Source organism: Schistocerca nitens, chromosome 1, assembly GCF_023898315.1.
Source record: "Schistocerca nitens isolate TAMUIC-IGC-003100 chromosome 1, iqSchNite1.1, whole genome shotgun sequence".
Lineage (NCBI taxonomy): Eukaryota > Metazoa > Arthropoda > Insecta > Orthoptera > Acrididae > Schistocerca > Schistocerca nitens.
In genome coordinates, this window is record NC_064614.1 from 984,090,685 (window position 1) to 984,116,975 (window position 26,291).

At 44.2% G+C, this 26,291-nt stretch overlaps 1 protein-coding gene across 1 annotated transcript in view; it reads right to left on the reverse strand.

Moving 5' to 3' along the window:
* Positions 1–2,278: 2,278 nt before the first annotated feature.
* Positions 2,279–26,291, reverse strand: part of LOC126237762 (keratin-associated protein 16-1-like) — a 159,444-nt gene continuing 135,431 nt past the window's right edge. Inside the window, exons 6-7 of the mRNA XM_049947747.1 lie at positions 25,807–26,004; positions 2,279–3,944 (exon numbers count right to left, since the gene is read on the reverse strand). Coding sequence (XP_049803704.1) covers positions 3,675–3,944; positions 25,807–26,004 — 468 coding nt within the window. The 3' untranslated portion in view covers positions 2,279–3,674. The remainder of the gene's footprint in view (positions 3,945–25,806; positions 26,005–26,291) is intronic.

Sequence of the window (26,291 nt, forward strand, 5' to 3'; positions counted from 1 at the left end):
TCCAATGTGCGTTCACCGCGATGTCGTGAAACATGGAGGCGACCATCATGATGCTGTAAACAGAACATGGGTTCATCTGAATAAATGACGTTTTGCCATTCGTGCTCCCAGGTTCGTCGTTGAGTACACCATCGCAGGCGCTCCTGTCTGTGATGCAGTGTCAAGGGTAACCGCAGCCATGGTCTCCGAGCAGATAGTCCATGCTGCTGCAAACGTCGTCGAACTGTTCGTGCACATGGTTGTTGTCTTGGAACCGTCCCCATCTGTTGACTCAGGGATCGAGGCGTGGCTGCACGATCCGTTACAGCCATGCGGATAAGATGCCTGTCATCTCGACTGCTAGTGATACGAGACCGTTGGGATCCAGCACGGCGTTCCGTATTACCCTCCTGAACCCACCGATTCCATATTCTGCTAACAGTCATTGGATCTCGACTAACGAGAGCAGCAATGTCGCGATACGATAAACCGCAATTGCGATAGGCTACAATCCGACCTTTATTAAAGTCGGAAACGTGATGGTACGTATTTCTCCTCTTTACACGAGGCATCACAACGTTTCACCAGGCAACGCCGGTCAACTGCTGTTTGTGTATGAGAAATCGGTTGGAAACTTTCCTCATGTCAGCACGTTGTAGGTGTCGCCACCGGCGCCAACCTTGTGTGAATGCTCTGAAAAGCTAATCATTTGCATATCACAGCATCTTCTTTCCTGTCGGTTAATTTTCGTGTCTGTAGCACGTCATCTTCGTGGTGTAGCAATTTTAATGGCCAGTAGTGTAAATTACAACGTATGCCTTTTAATCTTAATATCGTTGATAACATCTAGTTCTTTATAAACAATTTTGTAAATTTTGTTAAACTTCTACGTTGTGTATTTTAACTGTTTTTACGTGGGATATTGCATTGGCAAATATTTGATTATTTATTGGCCAAGTCGTCCTAGACGATTCCTTCATCCCTCCTACACTTTGAACATATCCAAATAAGTTCAAGCATCCTCCGCCTAACCACCCAGTTAGACTATTATGTAAATGCTATGGAATTTTGTGGACTCAACAAGACCTAAATAGTATTTAACGTTAGTATAATTTTAAATTTTTTCATTGCATATGATTTCTTTGCACGTACCCTTCTCATAACCTGTTTTGTATTATGGTTTACATTATATCAGGTGTATATATTTATCACAAGCAACTTTTTTATTACTGACTAGATTCATGAGTGCGACATGCAGTTCTGTAGTGAGTGACTTTTGAACCTCTTACTTTTCGTCACAGTCCCCTTCAGTTGTTCTTATCCATGGGAGTCATGACAGCTTTATTATCACATCACCTAGCAAAACACACAAACCATAATAAATCAGACATCATATGAAAAAAAATATTGAGTGGATCGGAAAATACACTCAACACCGCAAATATGTGTCACATATAAACTGAAAGGTACAAAAAATCACGTCTGAGAAAGTTATTTTCACAAAAAGGAACATTTTTTTATAACTTTCGAATACCATTTTCGTGCCAGTTTGTCCATTTACCGCTGAGAATGTTATTAAGGCTATTATTGTCGTTTAACCAAGCCACCTAGTGGCAATTTTTTGAGAGTTGTATTTTGTAACGGCAACTCACGTTACTTGATCATTGGTGGTGAGGACGACCATATGTGACGCTATACTCTGTATGAAGATCTTTAGTATGTTATATATATCTTACGTTGAAAATTTTTGTAAAACTTTTTTCATCCATACTCTGAGTGATTATTATACTATACACTTATTCTCTCATGACTCTGTATTTTGTTTGGCAGACATTCTGAAAGTGGGCTAAGCCCGACACGCGTGACCTATAATTTGTTGAACGACAAGTGGTTTGTTCACTTCAAACGACTATTTCAGCAATGACAAAAGAAGTGCTCTAGATCTACATCATGGTCGCAGGGCTCCTCCATGACTTAATGCCGCGACTTCAGCTAGATCTAGGTAGTTCAGTCAGTTATGTTCTAAAATTCCCTCATTGAATGTGTAGCTTCAGAATGTTGCACTCACCTGTCGCTGGTACGCTGTTATACACGTCCTCTGAATTTGGGTTCTTTCGGCTCATTATTTCCTACTTGCAGTTTCTATAGACTTAGTGTACATTCTCAGTTACCAGTTTTGTAACCTGGAAGAATAGTTATTTTTGGAGCGTAGTAGTTGCAGTAGTAGCTATATTGCTTTCAGCAATGTGCGAGAATAAATGAATTGAATACCAGCTTGAAAAAGCTTCCTACTCCCAAACTTTATTTGTGTGTATGAAGTAAAAATATTTTTATAGTTGAGATACATGATTAATTTTTGAGACAGTTACACTTTGTAACTACTCTTCGCCTGTTCGAATACCATTTTTTTCAGGGAATTTTCATTTATTTCTACACACGCAGGTGTTTCGTATCAGTATCCATCCAAAGACAAGAACGTTACTCATATCATGTAGTGGATTAAACATGTACAAGTAGAATCGTGGTACTGTACATAAGATGCAGTCTGATCCTCGTCATTTATGCTGCTTGCCTTTGTGTTGCTTTCATATATGAAGAAAAAACATATTTTAATACTCTTTCATAATTATATCCTAAATATATTACAAAAAGAAAATTTCGTTCTACTTACTGAAAAAGACTATGCAACGTGTAACAATAACAACTATTTAGCAACACTGAAGACTAAATTACATTTACAGAAATAGACGAATTTCTTCAAAAATCGTAAAATGTGTTCGTTGCACAATATTAGTGGCCATCTGTTTTTCCACTTGACTATGTCCTGTACTATGACGATTCTTATCAGAAACTGTCAGTTTAGTGGCAGTGGACGAGCAGTGTACTACACTTTCCCGCTCCTGTCGAAAAAAATGTGAATATTGTGACGACCGAGTCTGATATTACGAATCTGTTAACCTTCTAAATGCATCACTTCACTTGCAGTCGACTTCAGAGTTAGATTTATTTGCATTCACACACTACATTCTGTGCTCCTTAAAACATTCCTATGTGTCATTTCCGTGATGCAGTATAAGAGGTTATAGATTTTGAGACAAATTGTCCCAGCGTAGAGACCAAATGTAGGCTCGTAAGTTAATACTACTCGAGCACAATAGTAATAACTTCAGACTCGTTCCTTTTGTGTCGTGGTAGTATTTCGGCTGCGGGACGAGTGAAGCTCATGTTCGTCGTAGATGGATATTAAGTTCACCTCTGTTTCGAGTACTGTTTAAAATAATTGCATAATTTTTATCATTATTATAAAGAAAGGAGGCGTTATATTTGCTTTCTCATAGATGTAGGCTTGTAAAATTCTTATTTCTTACCCTGATTGTTTTTATTAATGTTTAGTCGGAAGCGTAAAATGAATAACCTTACTAAAATGAAAATGTGATAGATCGCCTTGAGATACAATGTCTTTTTTCATGACAATATTTTTCTCCGTGTCTTCATAAAACTAACAAGTCAGTAGTTGTTAAAAGCACATTGTGAAAACGATAGTGTGTCAACCACAAGTGACTGTTGCATTACTTCAGAGCTACTGCTTCAGAATTTTCGTTCTCTTCGTAGTGCATGCTGCTGCTGGTTACTGAAGTGAGTGCTTGCTAAGGTCACGTCCAGCAAGCTCCGAACTGCGGCATACTTATCAGGTGCTAGCCTTGCGTGTTGGTGGCTGCTGCAGGGGCAGTAACAGCGGCTGCGTCAGGTCCCGGTTGAAAAGAACCGTACTGTGGGAGAGGTGGCATTCCGCCTGCACTATAAGGCATAGTGTCGAAGCAGCGCGCGAACGGCCAGGTAGGTAGGGGCATACAGCCGGAACTGCAGAAGTACTGTGGCGTCTGTGGTACATACATGTACACTGGCCGGTAGTAGTAGTTCGGGTAGTAGTAGGGCTGCCGTGGCGCCTGGAGGTAGTACATGTTCTGAAACACAAAGGCATTTACATGTAAAGTGGCCCATTGGAGTAGACCGCGCAATAGCAGCAGGCTGGTCGTGGCACTCGCTGGTAGAACACTTGCTAAAACATACGGGCACATACAAATACACTTGCCGATTGTAGTAGACCACGCAGTAGTAGCAGGTTGACTATGGTGTCAGAGGGTAGAACACAACATGTAAGATACAGGCGTTTACATGTAAACTGGCCCATGGCAGCAGACAGGGCAGTAGCAGTACGCAGCTGTGGCTGGTAGGACACTGGCTGAAGCATACAGACACATACAAATACATTTGCCGATAGTAGTGGACGAGTATCAGTAGCAGGCCGACTGGGGTGGCAGGTGGTGGTACACCAGCTGAAATATACAGGCACGTACACGTACACATGTAGTCGACCAGGTAGTAGTAGTAGACTAAATAGTAGTCGTAGTAGGCTGGCCACAGCACTGGCTGGTAGTACACGTGTTAAAACATATGGGCACATACACATAGGCCGCCAGTTAGTAATAGACCAAATAGTAATAGTAGGATAGCCACAGCACTTGCTGGTTGTGTGCTGGCGAAAACATACGGGCATGCAGACGTGGTGCGCAGACGTACCTGGCCTGGTCAGTAGGATGGTAGTATCAGCAATAGTATGCTAGCCTTGGCGCCATCTGGTAGTGCATGTGTTAAAACACATAGGCACCTTTCTCACATGACATCACAGTTTGGCAGTAAGAAGGCTGTCGCTACAGACAGCCTCACGTAAAGGTAAGCGGAGTTATTCCCCATTCCGGATATGTACAAAATGTGTTTTAAACTCATGGATTTCCGAGAATGTAGTTGTTTGAATTCCAACCTCCAACCTTATAACTTCATTACATTCTAGCATCAGAACAAACAGGCCCACAAACATGATTTTTTTTTCCTTACGTCTGTCACAAGCCAAGTACAAATGTTTCTGAATTTCAGTTGTAATATACAGAATCCGATCAAAAGTATTCAGGTACCTCTTAGTGGAAATTAATGTGGGATGTGTCCACGTCCACCCGTCGCCTTTATTATGGCTGGAACTCTGCAGGAGATACTTTAAGTGAGGTGTCTGCAAGTCTCTGGACGAATGGCAATTCATTGTTCCTCAAAGAGCCGAAACCAGAGACGGTAGTGACGATGTACGCTATGCTCTTGGGAGAAATCGATATTCCAACTCATGTCAAAGGTGTTCCACTCAGTTCAGGTCAGACCTTGTGGAGCTCTGCTCATTTCAGGAATGTTATTGGCCACAAACCATTGTCTCAAAGATGATGTTTCCTGACAGAGTACATTGTCTTGTGATACAATCATCGTCTCCGCATTGTTCCTCTACTGTACGCAGCACACAATATTGTAGAACGTGTTCATACACTTCCGCAATCATCGTTCTCTTAAGCGGAGCACAGCAATCACACTGTAACCACAAACAACACCTCTAAGCTGCAACACGATCTCCTCCGTACTTCAAGGCTGGCACTACACATGATGGTGGGTAATGTTTTCCAGACTTCGCCAAACCAAAAACCTTCCAGCGGACTATAGCGTAACTAATCGCTCCAGATAACTCGTTGCCAGACGCCCACTGTCCAGTGGCGTCCCTCTCTGCACCAATTAGAGCGCCGCTTAGCGTTGACCACACAAACGTCTAGCTTATGGGGAGCTGCTCGACCATAGTAGCGAATGTCTTTTAACTCCCTAGGCACACTCATTGTACTAACAGGACTCCTGGGGCCCCTTTGGGTCTCACGACTCATTCCTCCCGCTGACTGCATGCGATTTTTCACGGCCACCCTCCGCAATGCTCGCCGGTTCCTGTCCGTCGGTACGTGAGACCTGCATGGTATTGGTTTAGCTATGGCTGTTCCTTCGGGTTTCCACTTCACAATGGCATTATCAACAGTCGACTCTGGTAAATTTACAAGTGTTGCAGTGTTCCTTATTGATCTGTCACACAGGTGACGTCCAGTGACTGGTGCACATTCGAAGTCGCTGAACTCTCCTGACCGACATACTCTACGGTTACAGCTTTTCTGCTGGCAACACAGGACTCCCCAGCTCTCTTTATATTGACGCATTCGCCTCTGGTGACATCTAGCAGTCGATTTCGCATTACGTAGAGTTGTCCAGATGCTTTTGATCAAATTGTTTGCACTCTGCTGAGTGGAAATATGAACTGAGAATAAACCAAAGCATTACGCTACTACTGAAGAGTAACTGAAACGAGATTATCGATGATCTTGACATGAAAACAGTGGATCATAAGGCTAACGAAGTGGCGTAATTCTACTTCCTTTTTAAACTAAATAACTCTTGAAAGTCTCTTCGGGTTTGCTGCCGGATCCTAAAATCAATTTGACTCGATATTTCGGCAAACCAATTGGTCGCCATCTTCAGGAAAATGCTGCTTCTGCTGATGAGTCCCGCTGAGAACTGACGCCAGGCTGCAAATCGACGTCCTATATAGGCCACCGTTCAGTACACGGCGCATGCGCCGCCCATCACTGTTGCTGCCCTCCAAGACAGGAAGGTGACGCCGCCCTTAATGGAACACTGCTGCAACGATATATCGCACTCAGGGCCGCACCGATTGACGTTCAGTTTTGATACGAGACAATACAGGATTCTGCGTCTTGCTAAGAGGAAACCCATTGTCTCTGCTGATTAAATTATCCGCCAACCTAATTTCAATCCCCTCTTTATAGACACTCTTCCAAAAACCGGAAATGTTGACAACTACCACAGGTTCATCGAATTTCATACTGTGTCCCTCATTTAAGCAGTGTTCTGCTACTGCCGATTTTTCCGGCTGTTGTAGCCTCGTATGAGGCTACATTGCCCGTTCGATTCGCACAGTGCATGACAGGTGTGTGAACATCGCCGTCATATGAGGCTACAACAGCCGGAAAAATCGGCAGTAGCAGAACACTGCTTAAATGAGGGACACAGTATGAAATTCGATGAAACTGTGGTAGCTGCCAACATTTCCGGTTTTTGGAACAGTGTCTAGAAAGAGGCGATTGAAATTAGGTTGGCGGATAATTTAATCAGCAGAGACAATGGGTTTCCTCTTAGCAAGACGCAGAATCCTGTATTGTCTCGTATCAAAACTGAACGTCAATCGGTGCGGCCCTGAGTGCGATATATCGTTGCAGCAGTGTTCCACTAAGGGCGGCGTCACCTTCCTGTCTTGGAGGGCAGCAACAGTGATGGGCGGCGCATGCGCCGTGTACTGAACGGTGGCCTATATAGGACGTCGATTTGCAGCCTGGCGTCAGTTCTCAGCGGGACTCATCAGCAGAAGCAGCATTTTCCTGAAGATTGTGAGCAGCTGGATCGCCGAAATATCGAGTCAAGTTGATTTTAGGATCCGTCAGCAAACTCGAAGAGACTTTCAAGACTTATTACCCCGCGAAAGCCAACATAATCACAACTAAATAACTCATCCCAAGAAAAGTACGTCTCCCTAAACGGTGTCTATTAATGTCAAACATAGGCCTCAAATTGAGGAAGAAATTTCTCAGAATATAATTTTAGAGGAAGGAATTGTATAAAAGTGAAAAACAGACTACGTGAAAATCAGAACGACTATGCCAAAAAAAAAACAAAGTTGGATATTAAATGGACCGATCCGGAAGAAAACAAGAATGTTCTTCCCAGAGTCGGCTAGAGACGTAATGTGTTGAAAACACTACGTGGAAAAAGGGATACTATGACAGGACTTGTGTTAAGGCAGCATATTTTGTTTTTAGGTATCTAACTGGAGTGATCTGAGGCTCCCTCTTGATTCATAGACGTTATTCTCTGATGTCTTTTCACATATTTTATCCTCCTATCCATTCCTCTAGTTAGTATTTTGCACACATTCCTTTCCTTGATGATTGGAGAACTGTTTGGAGAGCCTCAACATCCCTTACCTTATCAGTCGATGTTCAGAATCTCTCTGCAACGCCACACCTCCACGATTCACTTTTGTGCAATGCACGTACATCAGAATAAATTTCTGTACAAATTTATGTACAATATTTCCTCTTATCGAAGTGGGCGTATTTTAGCTTAGAGTGTCCTTCCATAGTATTAGGGGATAAAAACTGTAGGACAACATAGAAACTGGAATACACCGAGCCAATCATTCAGGACTATAAGTGCTATTCTGATATGAATAGGTTTCCGTGGTCAGCAGCATTCAGAACAGCAGGAAGACTGATGGCCCAAAAGTAGAAAATGTTCCTTCACTGGCATGCGTAACATCGAGTAAAAAGGCAAAAGATTTATGGTTTATGGATAAACTAGAACTGACGATACCACCGTGGGTTAGTCGAAACAGACGATTCCAACTCACTTTAAGGTAATATTTATTCGCATTTTGATCATAAAGAAGGGGATTTGTGACATTTACATAACTAGTCGGCACTCTGAAATACATTATTTTCCAAATTTATCTATAATAAACTAAAACATTTGTTGCGAGTTACAATAAGAAATCACTGAGAAAAGTGGTCGGTTTTCAGTTTACAACGACAACGTTAAGAAAGTACTGGTATCTTGAAAAGCTGTAATTAGGTTTCATTTTATTTATGTAATGCCACGTGTATTCACCAAAATTCCAAATTTCATATGATCTATGGAAACTCGTACTTCATTATTCATCAAACAAATAGTCACTGGAGTATACAGAAAATGTAATTAGCTTAACCAGAAACAATTTTACTATTGCAGTATGCAAACAAACCTTGTGAAGTGGCATGTTTTGTATGTTCTACATTTCGTTTCGGAACTTCAGCATATAAACTAAATTTTGCTACAATGGTTGTCTTTCGTGTAATGACTACCATGGACTGTCCATTAGACAGATTCGTCACTCAGGACTCCCCAAGCCTACCGGTTATCCACCATACTTTTCGTAGCCACGTGCGATGAATTTATGTTGTCATCTACAACAACAAAAAAGTTTTGCATCACCCCCATTCCCAGAATTTATGAAGATAGACGTTAACTGTGGATATTGTATCACAGACACAGTCCCTTTGACTGTTCAGAGATGTGTCTAAACCCACCCAAAGATATAACCAACCATGCACGAGCAGCTCCTATTAGACGGAGGGGGTCCGACAGCCGATCAGTTCCAGTCATTCCTCTAGGAAGGAGGTACACAGCTAGTGTTGTCTGGTAGTTGAACCATGCCTAGACGGTCAATACTGCGGTTCGATTGCGTCCGCATTGTTACTTTGTGCCAAGAAGGGCTCTCAACAAGGGAAGTGTCCGGGCGTTTCGGAGAGAACCAAAGCGATGTTGCTCGGACATGGAGGAGATACAGAGAGACGGGAACTGTCGATGACATGCCTCGCTCAGGCCGCCCGAGGGCTACTGCTGCAGTGCATGACCGCTACCTACAGATTACGGCTCGGAGGAACCCTGACAGCAACGCCACTATGTTGAATAATGATTTTCTTGCAAACACAGAACGTCGTGTTACGACTCAAAATGTGCGCAATAGGTTGCATGATAGGCCACTTCACTCCCGACATCCAGGGCGAGGTCCATCTTTCCAACCACGACACTATGTAGCACGGTACAGATGGGCCCAACAACAAGCCGAATGGACCGCTCAGGATGAGCTTCTCGTTCTCTTCGCCGATGAGTGTCGCATATGCTTTCAACCAGACAACCGTCGGAGACGTGTGTTGAGCCAATCCGGTCAGGCTGAATACCTTAGACACACTATTTTGTGAGTGCAGCAATGTGGAGGTTCCCTGCTGTTTTGGGTTGGCATAATATTGGGTCGACATACGCCGCTTGTGGTGATGGAAGGCACCGTAACGGCTGTACGATACGTGAGTGCCATCCTCCGACCGATAGTGCAACCATATCGGCAGCATACTGGCGAGGCATTCGTCTTCTTGGACTAAAATTCCCGCCCCCATCGTGCACATCTTGTGGATGACTTTCTTCAGGATATTGACATTGCTTGACGAGAGTGCTCAGCATGTTCTCCAGACATGAACCCTATCGAACATGCCTGGGATAGATTGAAAAGGGCCGTTTATGGACGATGTGACCCACCAACCACTCTGAGGCCTCTACGCCGAATCGCAGTTGAGGACTGGGAAAATCTGGACCAACAGTGCCTTGATGAACTTGTGGATATACGCCACCATGAATACAGGCATGCATCAATGTAAGAGGACGTGATACTGGGTATGTACAGCAATAAGGGCACCACCTCTGAAGGTGTCACTGTATGGTGGAGTGCGATGCAATGTGTGGTTTTCATGAGCAATTAAAAGGGCGGAAATGATGTTTATGTTGATCTCTATTCCAATTTTCTGTACAGGTTCCGGAACTCTCGGAACCGATGTGATGGAAAACTGACCGCGTCTCGTGGTCGTGCGGTAGCGTTCTCGCTTCCCACGCCCGGGTTCCCGGGTTCGATTCCCGGCGGGGTCAGGGATTTTCTCTGCCTCGTGATGGCTGGGTGTTGTGTGCTGTCCTTAGGTTAGTTAGGTTTAAGTAGTTCTAAGTTCTAGGGGACTTATGACCACAGCAGTTGAGTCCCATATTGCTCAGAGCCATTTGAACCATTTTGATGGAAAACTTTTTTTATGTATGTATTTAATGCACAGCACGTCGATACACACTTCTGGCGGCCACATGTGGTCGACATGGACCTTGACGACGTGTACGATTTCCCACCGTCCAACATCGGGCCGCTGTCACATCCGAATGCTTGACAAATATTGTACGATTCGACCAGTGGGCCAAATGGAGACAAAGAATGGGCCCCCTGTCAGCTCCTGATAACGCTTTCTCTTGCGGTATCTGCGTGGCCTCCACAGCTATCACTCAACATCTGACACTATACGCCCCCTGCAGGCTTGGTTATAACAAGCAGGAGCAAAACTAATGTACTCTATTGGCCGTCCTAACAGTCACCCGTCACTGGTGTGTACGAGTACAAATTACATTTACGTCCGACCAGGTATTCTGAGTACATCACCCTTCTTGTCAGTCAGAGTAGATACTAAACAGAGTAGGTGAAAGACAAACAGTACTGGGTAACCACTCACCGTATTCCCTTTATCATCTCTCTTCTTTTCTTACATATACTATTTCTATCAAATACATTTCGTGAGTAGGGAACAATGAAATGTACTAGATTCAGGGGAAGAATATTTGCATATGTGAATTCCGTATACGAATTCCATTGTGATAATGGATCTGATGGCTACATCTAAAACTATTTGAATGTGCTATGAATTAAATTAATGCTTTATCTGCCAGAAGTCTCGACAATTCACGGCGAACTTTGTTTGCAGCAACAGTGAACAGTGGACTCTTACGTAACTGCATTGAGATAATATCTTAATGTGTCTGCAAATGATCTCCTGAGTCATCAGTATCTTTGCTCAGTCTGCCACGAAGTGCTAATTTGTTCCCGTATGATAACAGGTTGCGAGTGTAAAACGAGCAGACAGCCGTTATTGCTGCTTTCATGGTGGCTCATCATCTAGCAGAAACATTGTAAAATACATTTGCGAAAAGTGTCGTGAGACTGCGAAGGCCTGTATCACGTTGATAACCGAGTATTACAGCGTGATTCACCCCGAATGACAGGTTCTTCATTATCGATTTCATTTGTTCGGAGTCAAGCTTTCAAAAGGTTATCAGAGTCGTAGTTACCCTGTAGAACTAAAATTCCTTCACGATATTGATTTTAACTAACAGGTGGCTAAGAGACTTTTAGTTTTATTTGATGTTGTTGTGGTTCTCAAAATGGGTTCAAATGGCTCTGAGCACTATGGAACTTAACATCTATGGTCATCAGTCCCCTAGAACTTAGAACTACTTAAACCTAACTAACCTAAGGACTTGAAAAAAGAGACAGCATTGGTCGTATATTTTTTACTACTGCAAAATCGATTTTCTGTTACTGAGTGACCATCTTCAGTGCTGTATTGTATAACTTAAATGTGATTCCCTTAAGCTTAGTGACAACAGTGCATCCAGTTTAAGTTATACAATATAGCACTGAAGATGGTCACTCAGTGACAGAAAATCGATTTTGCAGTAGTAAAAAATATACGACCAATGCTGTCTCTTTTTTCAAGTATACCTGTTATCTGGTCGTAGTGCACAAGACAACATGGAGTCGCCAATCAATAACCTAAGGACATCACACACAACACCCAGCCATCACGAGGCAGAGAAAATCCCTGACCCCGCCGGGAATCGAACCCGGGAACCCGGGCGTGGGAAGGGAGAACGGTACCGCACGACCACGAGATGCGGGCTGTGGTTCTCAGTCTGGTTTGATGCAGCTCTCTATTCTGCTCTATCCTGTGCAACCTTCATGTCTGAATAACAACCTGCATCCATCTGAATCTGCTTCCCCGCCCTCCTCCCTCCCCCCACCACACACACACACACTTACCTTCAGTACTAAATTGGTGATCCCTTGATGTCTCAGAATGTGTACTATCAACCAATCCCTTTTTTTAGTCTAGTTGTGCTACAAATTTTTTGTCTACCCAATTCTCCTTGTGTATCTCCTCATTAGTTACGTGATCTACCCATCTAATTTTAAGCCTTGTTCTGTAGCACACATTTCAAAAGCTTCTATTCTCTTCTTGTATAAACTGTTTCACTTACATACATGGATACATTCCAGACAAATACCTTCAGAAAAGAGTTCCTAACACTTAAGTCTATATCCGATGTTAACAAATTTCTCGTCTTCAGAAAGGCATTTTTTACGATTTCCAGTCTTCTTTTTACATCCTCTCTACTGCGGTCATCATCAATCATTTTGCTGCCCAAATATCATAACACATCTAGTACTTTAAGTGTCTTGTTTCCTAATCTAACTGCCTCAGCATCACCTAATGTAAGTCGGCTACATTCCATTATCCTTGTCTTGGTTCAAATGGTTCAAATGGCCCTGAGCACTATGGGACTTAACATCTATGGTCATCAGTCCCCTAGAACTTAGAACTACTTAAACCTAACTAACCTAAGGACATCACACAACACCCAGTCATCACGAGGCAGAGAAAATCCCTGACCCCGCCGGGAATCGAACCCGGGATGCTGATGTTCATCTTATATCCTCCTTTCAAGGCACTGTAAGTTCCTTTCAAATGCTCTTCCAAGTCCTTCGCTGTGTATAACAGAATTATAATGTCATCGGCAAAACCTCAATGTTTTTATTTCTTCTCCAAGATTTTTAATTCCTGCTTCACGTTTTTCTTTGGTTTCCTTTACTGCTTGTTAAATGTACAGATTAAATAACATCGGGGACAGGCTTCAACCCTGTCTCACTCCCTCTTCAGTTACTGGTTCCCTTCCATCCCCTTCGAATAACTGCCATCTGATTTCCGTACAAGTTGTAGATAAATTTTGCTCGCTGTACTTTAGACCTGTTACCGTTAGGATTTCAAAGAGTGTCTTTCAGCCAACAGTGTCAAAAGTTTCCCCAAGAAGCCTAATGCTATAAACATAAGTTTGCCTTACCTTTAACCTATAATGCCTCGCGTGGGCTACTTTTCACCGAAACCCAAGCTGTTCTTCCCCGAGGTCGGGTTGTACCAGTTTTTCCATTCTTCTCCAAATAATTCGTGTCAGTATTATGCATCCATGAGTTATTAAAGTAGTAGTTTGATAATATTCATACCCGTGATAACCCACTTTCTTTGGAATTATGTTATATTCTTCCAGAAGTCTGGGAGTATATCGTATCTCTCATATATCTTGCACGCCAATGCTTCCCTTTCATACACCACGACTCTTATAACTGCCGTCTGATTTCTATACAAGTTATAAATATCCTTTCTCTTCGTGTATTTTACCCCTGCTGTCTTCTAAATTTCAAAGAGAGTATTCCAGTCAATATTGACCAAAGCTTTCTCTTAAGTCTACAAATGTTATAAATGTAGGTTAGCCTTCCCTTAACCTGTCTTGTAAGATAAGTCGTAGGGTCAGTATTGCCTCGCGTGTCCCTACCTCTCTCCGAAATACAATCTGGTCTTCCACGAGGCACTACAGCTCATCAACATCAATTTTCTAGCATCAGATGCGGTAGAAACTGAACTGGTCACACTTGAGAATATTGCTATAAATAATGGCTATAGGCCTCAGTTAGTAAGACAGATGTATAACAAGAAAATAAATAAAAATAATATTACGTCTTCCACCCTTCCATCCCACGTTAGATGACAAACAAGTGGCAACGATATCTATCCCTTACATAGGCAATATAAGATACAAATTGGGGCGTTTACTCAGAGCCCATAATTTCATAGTCGCCTATTCTACTAATAATATTTTACATAGGAATTTAATCCACTCCTTGCACAATAAGAGCGATAAACTTTCCCAATCAGGAGTATATAAAATTACATGCGGGGATTGTCCAAAATTTTATATCGGGCAAACGGGATGAGCTCTGGGTCTCAGGTATAAAGAGCATATTCCTACTAGAAGCGGTGACGATACTAAGGGCTCTACTTATGCGGAACATCTCGTGCAAACGACTCATGCGCCAAGCCCTCCAGTTAATATCGAGTTACTTCATGCCGAGGTTAAGGGCTTAAAACTGGATGTTTTGGAAGAAATGAAGATCTTTAAGCATCTGCAACATGATAAAGACAATATCCTTAACGACCAACTTCTACTAAGAAACAGAAAATTTTATGAAGGTTTCGCACCTTTAATTTGTTCATACTTGTAAATCTGATGATCTGGGGATTTCACATGCGTGCGCTGATTGGCGAGCGCGGTTGGTGAAGCTGTTCATCTTTTCTTTTTTCGTCATTTCCTTTACGATGAAGGTGATTTTAGCCCGTTGAACACCTCACGTTTTATCCTTATATCTTTATCTGTTGTCATAGGTAGCTTCATATATGTTTCTTTCCTAGCATAAGCAACCGTGTGCGGTTATTTTTAAGCTTCGTCTCCTATGTAGCTCATCACTCATTCTATCCATTCTATTTTTGAATACGTTGATCCATGGTTGGGAGTATAAGGGCTATTTAGCCACGACCCATGTGTAAACTTTCACGTATTAGTATGCGCATGCGCATTCAAGTAACTTCCCTTGTCTTGCGCATGTGCATAGGTAGCGGGTCGAGCGTGTAAGTGAGCGACCATTTGTAGCTGCAGTGTATGGCGGGTCGTGGCCCATCGAACGTAAGCCGGTGTGAGGTGGAGGCTACACCATTAAGTAACGGTTTTAGACTTTGTACATGTGTACTGTTTGTGTTCCCCTTTTTTCGTTTATAAATATATAGCCATGGTGTTCGTTTAATAATTGACAAAGGTCTTTTTAGGCACTTGTGGGTTTTATTGTTCTGAAGAAGGTGTAGTTATCTACGCCGAAACCTAGGTAAGCACTAGGTGCTTTTTTCGCAGTCGAGGCGAGTTCTAGTTTTTTAATATTTAATTCTTTATCTGTGATTTCAGTCCGAAGCTCTGTGCCACGGAAAGGGTGTTTCATGTTTTCCTCTGCCTAGCAGTATTCCACTTCCTTTCTGTTAGCTATTTTGTCATTATTTCTCTCTGTTTTTCAGAGGAAATATTTTCCATATGTGTGCTTCCTTTTTTATTGAAAATCCTAAAAATGTTATACTCTAATTTGAATTTTTTGGTTACTCATTTACACCCAGTCATCTAAGCTTTTGTAAGATTCATTTATTGATGTTGAAATAATGGAAAATTCATTTTGATAGTGAGGTCACTCTCAGTTTACACATGTGCGAAAGACGCAGCAGTCCCTTCCTGATTACGTCTGTTAGTTTTGGGATGTTTTCACATAGTTCTTTATTTGCTTCGTGATACGCACGGCAATTTCCGCTATGTATGCTGTTCTAGAGTGTTTCAAAGCAATTTTCTCGCCTTTCTCCAGTACGGTTTGTTTCAGATGTGAGAAACGTAACATGCTGTTCTGCTGCATAGAGCATTTGCGATATTATAATTGCATTATAGAGTCTCATTTTTTCCTTGTTTGACATGGATACTGTATTGTAGTCTTCTACAGGACGTTCAAAAAATGTGTCGAATACTTTGGGAGATGGTAGTACTCATCGAAACAAGAAAAATAAGTGCAGTGAACATGGATCTAGAAGCGCATACTTTTCGAGATAAACTCGTGTTTATAGGAAGCGCTACGCAACCCTTAGTTCCGGATGTTAGTACAGTCGTGGCATTGGCTCTCCGTCAACTGCGTCGGCTGTGTATCATGATGTGCTGCTCACAGTCCTCTACCTACTATTAGTTGGTCTGCAGTCAGTTGTGTGGTTCGAGTCGTGTTGTAGGCTACGTTAGTTTTCGTCGTGTTTGTACCTTACTGTAGATTACTGTCAACCCTGGTTACGTATCATGATGTTTTACCTTCTTACAAACGCGAATTAGCTTTTGTATTTACTGTTGTTGGGCTGTTTGTACGAGCAAACAGTGTAGTACACTTTCGTTTTCTGTCTTCCACAACTTGTTAGCAATGGAAGCCAACTGCTCGACATGTGAAATGACTGATGTGATATCCTGCAATTGACGTAGCCTGCGAGCCCATGCCCTCTACAGTGAAAACTATCCACAGCTCAGAGCGCCTTCTGATAAGCTGTTCTGCGGACTTTCCCAGCGTCTGAGGGCCACAAGAAACCTTGCACCTCGGAAGACAGCCAGTGGAAGGACCCGCACAGTCCGCACGGTGGAAGAAACCCCAGGAACCAGTGTGTGACGATTAGCAGCACCAGAAGGTGTGTCTAACATTCATATCTGGGGTGGGGGGTACTTCATGAACGATTGCGCTTTCAGGCCCTATGGCAGCAGCATCATCGTGGCAGACGGCGTTTCTGTCAATGGCTGCTGCAGAAATCTGCCGCAGATCAACTGTTGACACCCAACATTTCATTTACCAATGCGACAGAGTTCAGAAGAGATGTGTCCTCGGAGTCTTTCGCGACGGCATACATGAATGAAACGTTCTCGGTGTTCAAGCCGCGTCAATTCGAATAAAATCCTCGAACTTTCGATGACCATCTCCGCCATTGTCGTCAGGAGTTCACTGACTGCCGGGGCTGCTACGGTTTCTCGCTTATATAGGCATGATGACATTATCAGCAGCCAATCAGATAGACCCAATGCGGCGCGCGCGTAAGTCGACCCGGGCAGCTAGCGGAGATATTGCCCGTGGCAGCACCGGTGACGACAGGTGCCGCCAGGGGCAGGCGCCACCTTCCAAACTTTCTTTCGATGTCCACCGCCAGCCTGCATGCCCTGCTGAGTGTGTGCCCCTGGTCTCTGTTGAAATTGTTGTTGTTTAAACGAATCTCGGCCTCTTCCTTTATAACGGAGTCCAAATATGTAGATGCATAAGCCAACACTTTTGTATTTTCGAACTGTATTTTATGTCCGTTTTCTAGGCAATGCTCCGCTATGGCCGACTTGTCAAGCTCCCTTTGTTTTATATGGCGCTTGTGCTCAAGTACAACTCTCCGCAACCGTGTGAATTGTTTGTCCGATATACATGCAGCCACATTCACTGGGTACACCATACATGCCGGACACTCGGAGAGCAATGTCGTCTTTATCCGGGCGCAACATATCTCGTATCTTGGGGTCGGGCCGAAACACTGGTCTTAGCCCATGTTTCTACAGCAAACGTCCTAAATGGCGGTAAAGCAGTCCGTTTGGCCTCTTCTACTGATGCACCAGGTGTCTTTCGTCGGCGGCCCTTGCAAGGGCATGTGATATCTCTTTTGCTGTATCCTTTTTCCTCAAAAACACGTTTTAAGTTCTGCAATTCGGGCTGTAGGTGGTCGTTGTCAGAGATAATCTTGGCTCCATGAACCAGCGTGTTCAGGACCGCTTTCTTGTGTACAGGGTGGTGGAAACTATTGACGTTCAAGTACCGATCAGTGTGTGTTGGTTTCCCGTACATTGAATGATCGCCGCGTGGGACTAGCCGGTCATGGACTGTGCGGCTGGTCCCGGCGGAGGTTCGAGTCCTCCCTTGGGCATGGGTGTGTGTGTTTATACTTAGGATAATTTAGGTTAAGTAGTGCGTAAGCTTAGGGACTGATGACCATTTTTGAATGATCAAACCGGTCTCCTGCCTTCCGCTCAACCAAAACTTCCAAGAATGGTAGCTTGCCGTGCTTCTCCATCTCGACAGTAAATTTAATGTTGGGATGGACACCATTCATGTGATCAACGAATTGCTGTAATGTATCTTCACCATGAGGCCATGTCAGGAAGGTGACATCAACATATCGTAGAAAACAAGACGACCATAATGTCACAGTTTGCAGAGCCTGCTCCTCAAAGTGCTCCATGAAGAAATTTGCTCCTGCTGGAGACAAGGTGATCCCAAGGCTGTGCCGTCTGTCATCTCATAATATTCATCGTAGTACAAAAAGCACGTAGTCAAATGGTTCAAATGGCTCTGAGCACTATGGGACTCAACTGCTGAGGTCATTAGTCCCCTAGAACTTAGAACTAGTTAAACCTAACTAACCTAAGGACATCACAAACATCCATGCCCGAGGCAGGATTCGAACCCGCGACCGTAGCGGTCTTGCGGTTCCAGACTGCAGCGCCTTTAACCGCACGGCCACTTCGGCCGGCAGCACGTAGTCGTTAGGACGTGACGGAACAACTTAATGATTCCAGATGGAACAAAGGGAGCTTGACAAGTCGGCAATAGCGGAGCATTGCGTAGAAAACGGACATATAATACAGTTCGAAAATACAAAAGTGTTGGATCATGCATCTGCGTGTTTGGACTCCGTTATAAAAGAAGAGGCTGAGTTTCGTTTAAACAACAACCATTTCAACAGGGACGACGGACACACACCCAGCAGGGCATGGAGGCGGGCGTTGGACATCGAAAGAATGCAAAGACAGATGCGCGCCGCGGAAGCGGCAGTTTGAAACAAGGCGCCTGCCCCTGGCGCCACCTGACGTTACCGGTGCTGCCACAGGCAACAGCTCCGCCAGCTGCCCGGGTCGACTTACGTAAGCGCCACATTGGGTCTATCTGATTGGCTGCTGATGATGTCATCACGCCTATATAAGCGAAAAACCGTAGCAGCCCCAGCACTCGGTGAACTCCTGACGACGATATCGGAGATGGCCATCAAAAGCTCGAGGATTTTATTCGAATTGACGAGGCTTGAAAACCGAGAAAGTTTTATTCAGAAGATATGTTGTTGTGAATCCCCATAACCAGCATGTATGGGCAGATGTAAATCACCAAGCAACTCAGAAAGAGGGCACCAACACCGATTCTCAATCAAAGTATGGGCAGGGGCCTTCGCGATAGATTAATGGGGGCAAAAGTGTTACCAAAAAGGTTAATTGGGGTGCACAATGTGAACTTTCTCCTTAACGTATTGCCTACCTAGCTGGACGTTGTGCCATTACAGCAACGAATATATATGTGGTTTATACATGATGGCGCACCAGCACACTTCCGTCACAATGTGCGCGAATATCTGACGCAGACGTTTCAGGACCGCCAGATTGGTCGGGAGGCCCCACATCTTGCCCTGCTCGTTACCCAGACCTCAGTCCCCTAGAATTTTGGCTATGGGTACGCTTGAAAGAATTTGTCTAAGCCACACCACTCAACGACAACTTCTCACAGATTCCTTTTAAAGGTTTTGAAGTAGCCAATACAATGTGGATCAGTAATACACCTTGTGTTTTGCTTGAGCAGAAGGCAGGAGGCCGGCTTGGTCCTTCAGTGTCCCGGGAACCAACACACACTGCAATTCCCTGTTGTGCTGACATAAAAGTTTTATGCCTGTTAAGTTCGTTTTTAACATTATTCCGTAATTTTTTACGAATGCAACCCTCACTTACCGTGAACTTATGTGGATGTGCCATATACAAACCAGAAGATATTATACTAGTAACGCATTTTAACTGTATTTGGTAAATATATACAGCAGCAACGGATGACGTACGTGAAACTTAAGTGAATGTAGCATATCTCTAAATACTTGTCTAACAACCTACTTTAGTTTGCTTGCCTGTTAAAGTCAAATTAGCCGGCCGAAGTGGCCGTGCGGTTAAAGGCGCTGCAGTCAGGAACCGCAAGACCGCTACGGTCGCAGGTTCGAATCCTGCCTCGGGCATGGATGTTTGTGATGTCCTTAGGTTAGTTAGGTTTAACTAGTTCTAAGTTCGAGGGGACTAATGACCTCAGCAGTTGAGTCCCATAGTGCTCAGAGCCATTTGAACCAAAGTCAAATTAAGTCAATATATTTACTACGACAGTAATATTATCTGCGCAAGAAATGTACATTTGATGGCCTTAAGAGCATATTAAAATCTATAAGTGGAGAGTACAGTTTAAACGAGTGCCTTCAACGTGGGATTCACTTGTACTTTTCCACTTCAAAGGTTGCGTCATTCCTTACGGTGGAGGGCAGAGGGGCGCATTGTGGTAATGTAACGCTATATTGAAGACCACCTGTAAACACGTGTTTATTATAGATAGTTCAAATGGCTCTGAGCATTATGCGACTTAACTTCTGAGGTCATCAGTCGGCTAGAACTTAGAACTACTTAAACCTAACTAACCTAAGGACATCACACACATCCATGCCCGAGGCAGGATTCAAACCTGTGACCGTAGCGGTCGCTCGGCTCCAGAGTAGGGCATAGAACCGCACGGACACTCCGGCCGGCATTTATTGTAGAAAGTACCCATTTCTGGACCCATGTTTACTGGATTTATTTTTCTTTTCTCAGTGGCTACTACCAGCTCTCAGAGTATTCGACACTTTTTTTGAACGTCCTGTATATTATTGCGACTGTCTCTTTAATTTAGTTGTATAAAATACTAGTAACGGGAACTATTACACAATTTTATCGATACTTTTATTTAACGCAATTCTGATTAGCGGCGTTGTGTACAGTGATCAGCCAAAACATTACGGCCAATGACCACCACGACGTTGGATGCCTCATCGTGGCGTTGCGGGCACGTGACGCAGTAGCAAAAGTATGTAAACGGAGCAGACTATGGAACCCATCTGGTTCGCTATCGGGTGCCATCATTGCATACACAAATCAATGGGCCGTTATGTACTTGGATTACATGACCTAACCGTAGACTTCTAACGCCACATACCTCCACTAATCCACCAACAAGCTATCGGATGCTTGATACGCAGAATCTGTGATGTATTTCGTTCCAAAGACGGATAAACAAGCTGTTAAGCAGGTGGTGATAATGTTTTGGTTCATCAGTGTATAAGTGGCAGCCAAATTAAAACGACATAGACGGAAAAACGTAAGTGAACTGTTTATTACTTCCAATGCAATGGCCATGACTGTTAGCATATTTATCCTACTATGAGACAGAACGGTCCGTGCCTCACGGAAAAATGTTGACGGTTGCCAACGGAGCCATGATTGTACACTTCTTCGTTCGAAGCAAATAGACGGCCCCTAATGTGTTTCCATAGCGCTACAAAAATATCTAAATCGCACGGGGAGATAGTGGAACTGTATGGAAGACGTGTAAGGGCCGCCAAAAAAATAATTTTGCACCGTAGTCAAACAATCTTGCCAACATTTAGGCCGATACGTAATCGCAAGCATTTTTCCATGCAGGCATTGTCCGTGTCCTCACAGCTGGATAAATATATTACTTCTGAAGTAATAAACAGTTTGCTTATATTTTTTCTCATCCGTCTCATTTTCTTTTGACGCCAGCTTATAAATATCTGTTAAAAACAATCATATAGGGAAACTAGCCGCATATGGTCATACCATCACCTTTGATCCTGCTTTATTCGTAACCATGTAGGTCATATACACCGACCAGCCAGAACATTATGAGTACCTACGTAATAGCCTGTACGTCGACATTTGGCACAGGCTACAAGCGGCGAGGCGTCATGGGGTGGAAGCAATGAGGCCTTAGTAGGCCGATGGAAGGAGTTGGCACCACAACTACACACAAAAGTCATTACCCAATTCGCGTAAATTTCGCGTAGGGGGCGACATGCTTTGACGCCACGTTCAATAACATCCCAGATGTGTTCGGTCGGGCTCAGATCTGGCAAAAGGAGGAGCCAGCACACCAATTGGAACTCACCACTGTGTTCCTCGAGCTAATCCATCACACTCGTGGTCTTGTGATATGGCGCATTATCTTGTTGAAAAATGCCACTTCCGTCGGGAAACACGATCGTCATCAAGTGGTGTTCGTGGTCTGCAACCAGTATACGATACCCCCTTGGCCGTCATGGCGCCTTTCACGAGCTCCACTAGACAGATGGATGTCCACGTTAATGTTACCCAGAGCTTAATGGAGCCGCCACCAGCTCGTCTTCGTCCCGCAGTACAGGTGTCAAGGAGCTGTTCCCCCGAAGACGTCGGATTCGCGGCCTCCCATCGGCTTGATAATGAAGGCATCGGCAATCATTAGACCATGCAACGCTCTGCCACTGCGTCAACGTCGAGTGCCCACGGTCACTCACCATTTCCGGCAGTAGTTGCCGATGTTGTGGTGTTAATATTGGCACATGCATGCATCATCGTCCTCGGAAGCCTATTGTTAGGAGTGTTTCGTGCAATGTGTGTTGAGACCCACTTGTACTCCGCCCAGCATTAAAGTCTGATGTTAGTTCCGCGACAGTTCATCACCTGTCCCGTTTTACTAGTCTTTCCAGCCTACGACGTCCGACATCTCTAACGAGGTTTCTGTTGATCCATCGTGGACGAGGGACATCAGCTGGTAAAGTAATTGTCGATACCAATGAAATTCTCCAACAGTCTTCGAACTAAGATTTTATTTTATTTTATTTTGGCGACCACCAGTGCTTCATTTGCAAACTTGGTAGTTGCACGGCTGTTCGAGGATTTCATTGATACTGACAATCTCTAATGAGGGGTGGCCGCCAATCGGACAACGTCTGGAAGTGGGTTCACCGTGGTTTCGCCACGTGCTACTCACCACGGCACTCCTCTAACACCTGAAAAGTCGGGCAGTTTCCGAAATACTCGCGCCGAGACTCCTAGCCAACACGATCTGCCCTCGGTTAAATTCAGGTAGATCACGCGCCTTTCCCATGCTACACGCGGACATCACGCTCACTGATACTACATATGTCGTGCGTGTGTCTGAGTAGCAGTCATTCCTCGCCAGGTGACGCTGCTATAACCTGGACGGTTTCTATCGACAGTAGGTCGGCGGTCATAATCTTCTGACTGATCAGAGATGTCCAATATGATAGTTTCAATGTCAACAGCTACAAAATGCAATGATAGGCATCTGTTCCCGGAATGGGGTGGTAGGAACTTGGCATCAGGTTCAACAGTGGAAATTTTTATGATATTTATTGTACAGGAATGTAACATCCCATACATTTCTAGGAATATACAAGAAGTACGAACACAGGTACAGGCAATTTAGCACACTCAGCTAAATATCGAAATTTCTCAATTCTTAATCAAGCGGCGACATATGAGAGAAGTAATAAGGTAAGTACACAGTGAACGCGTTAAGTAAAGATGAGATGCAAAAGACGAGGACGCTCAAAATTATACTGCATCGATTGGAAAAAGTCTCGTTGCCATAATACTTGGACAAGAGAAATGAAAAGGTTATCACGCAAGCAATACTTCACCCTGTCAACTTTAGTGGAGGTATCACATGGTGAGTTCGGAAAAGCAGCATTATTACTACATCTCATAATATGGAGACCACCTGGATTTGTATATTAATACAACATCAAATTTCACCTATTAACGACGAAACTGATGACAGTAATATGCAAAATATATCCTGCTAGGTGTAGACGAAAATAGAAAGCCTAGTGACAATATAAGAACATATGGAGTGCGTCTAGCGCTGACTCATCACACATAGTAAACATCTCAGAACTAACCAACCGAATTAGCAATTTGTAGAATAGCAGGAAGCAATACATATTCTGCAACAAATGGCAAGAAAGGAAGGTCCCATGAAAGCATTCAGACAGCACCTTGAGTTACCCATAACGACGTGAGCAGCCTCTGCAGTATTCTCACACAACGGGTGCACCTCCACTCCATTGGTGTGTCCAAATGCCGCTCCTCGCCAGCGGCTCTTGGTCGACGAACCACACGGTCTCATAACCGATAGAGGGATGCCCAAAGTTAACAGCTATTGGCAACTTTAGCTAGAAGACAGCTTGCAATTTCTCTGTCCAGCGACTGTGTGTAGAAACAGTGAACCAAAGTGGCCCTACACAGTTACTTTGAAACTGGCAGGATTGTTGAAGATAGCTAAGAAAGATCACAGCTACTGCTACAACTTGTACAAGAACGAAAACAGGGGGAAAAACACTCAGATCCGCAAAATACTAGTTATTTCTCTAGTCGAAGTGAATGAAGGGTAGAGCCACGGGTCCTAACAGATCTGAAATGTAACGTCCACTGTTCAAAGTGCCATCAGTGCCTACAAGAGGTGACCGAGACGGGTAACCAATGGCACCCCATACCATCACGCCTGGTGATACCCCAGTATGACGATGGCGAATACACGATTCCAATGTGCCTTAATCGCGATGTCGCGAACACGGATGCGACTATACGAATAAATGACGTTTTCCCATTGTGCACCCAGGTTCGTCGTTGAGTACACCATCGCAGGCGTTCCTGTCTGTGATGCAGCGTCAAGGGTAACCGCAGCCATGGTCTCCGAGCTGATAGTCCATGCTGCTGCAAACGTCGGCGAACTGTTCGTGCAGATGGTTCTTGTCTTGCAAACGTCCCCATCTGTTGACTCAGGGATCGAGGCGTGGCTGCACAATCCGTTACAGCCATGCGGATAAGATGCCTGTCATCTCGACTGCTAGTGATACGAGACCGTTGGGATCCAGCACAGCGTTCCGTATTACCCTCCTGAACCCACCGATTCCATATTCTGCTAACAGTCATTGGATCTCGACCAACTCGAGCAGCAATGTCGCGATACGCTAAAACGCAATCTCGATAGGCTACAATCCGACCTTTATCAAAGTCGGAAACGTGATGGTACGCATTTCTCCTCTTTCCACGAGGCATCACAACAACGTTTCACCAGGCAACGCCGGTCAACTGCTGTTTGTGTATGAGAAATCGGTTGGACAGTTTCCTCGTGTCACCACGTTGTAGGTGTCGCCACCTGCGCCAACCTTGTGTGGATGATCTGAAAAGCTAATCATCTGCATATCACAGCATCTTCTTCCTGTCGGTTAAATTTCGCGTCTGTAGCACGTCACCTTCGTGGTGTAGCAATTTTAATGACCAGTAGTGTAGTAGATTGTTTCCTTTTTTTTTATTTAAATTCGACAATTATACATTCAGTGTATAGCAAAATGACACACTGTTGGGCTACACTGTTAATAAATATGACAACACAAAATAAATGGAGAGAAAGCGATCATGTTATATTGATAAAAAATGGGAATTCTGTGAATTTCATCAGTAAACACAGTGACGATGTTAACAGACATCTAAAGTGGTCTATGAAAGTTGGTGCTGAGACAAGCATCATCGTTTTTAGCTTATGGGCCTTCCGCCTCCATCGTTTGGAATGGTTTTATTATTTGATGGTGGAACATCTGAGCAAAATATTACATAAATTTAGTGGGGTAACACTGAATGGCAGAGAGAATATGGGTCAGTTCAGGAGGTATTCCTGGGTGGGACGACTGCTCACGAAAGCAGGAAAAAGGAAACTGGTGTAGTGGTGATGGAGCGGGATACTGGCCAGACACTTGAGAAGTAGTTGGGTTTGCATGACCATAGATTCCTCAGACAGCACACGAGTGGCAGCAGTGGATGAGAATTACGCACCTGTTGGACGATTGACGAGCACTGTGGGCCGCAGCCAAACCTCACGATCGGCGGGCAGGCCGAGCCTGGAGGACAGGGGTAGGGCGGTGCCATGACGACGCGGCAGCAGCGGCGCCGGCCGCCCGTGCAGTTGAGGCCCGGGACCTGCTGCTGCTCCAGGTTCAGCGTCACGTTGCCCGCGTACTGGTATGGATACACCTGCGCCCAAACACCCCACAACCTGTCAATCCTCCTCTCACCTCTCGCACCACACACTACAGTTCGTATCCTTTCAAGGCTGTCTCAAATGGTTCAAATGGCTCTGAGCGATATGGGACTTGAATGAAATTTTCACTCTGCAGCGGAGTGTGCGCTGATATGAAACTTCCTGGCAGATTAAAACTGTGTGCCGGACCGAGACTCGGGACCTTTGCCTTTCGCGGGCAAATGCTCTACCAACTGAGCTACCCGGGCACGACTCACGCCCCGTCCTCACAGCTTTACTT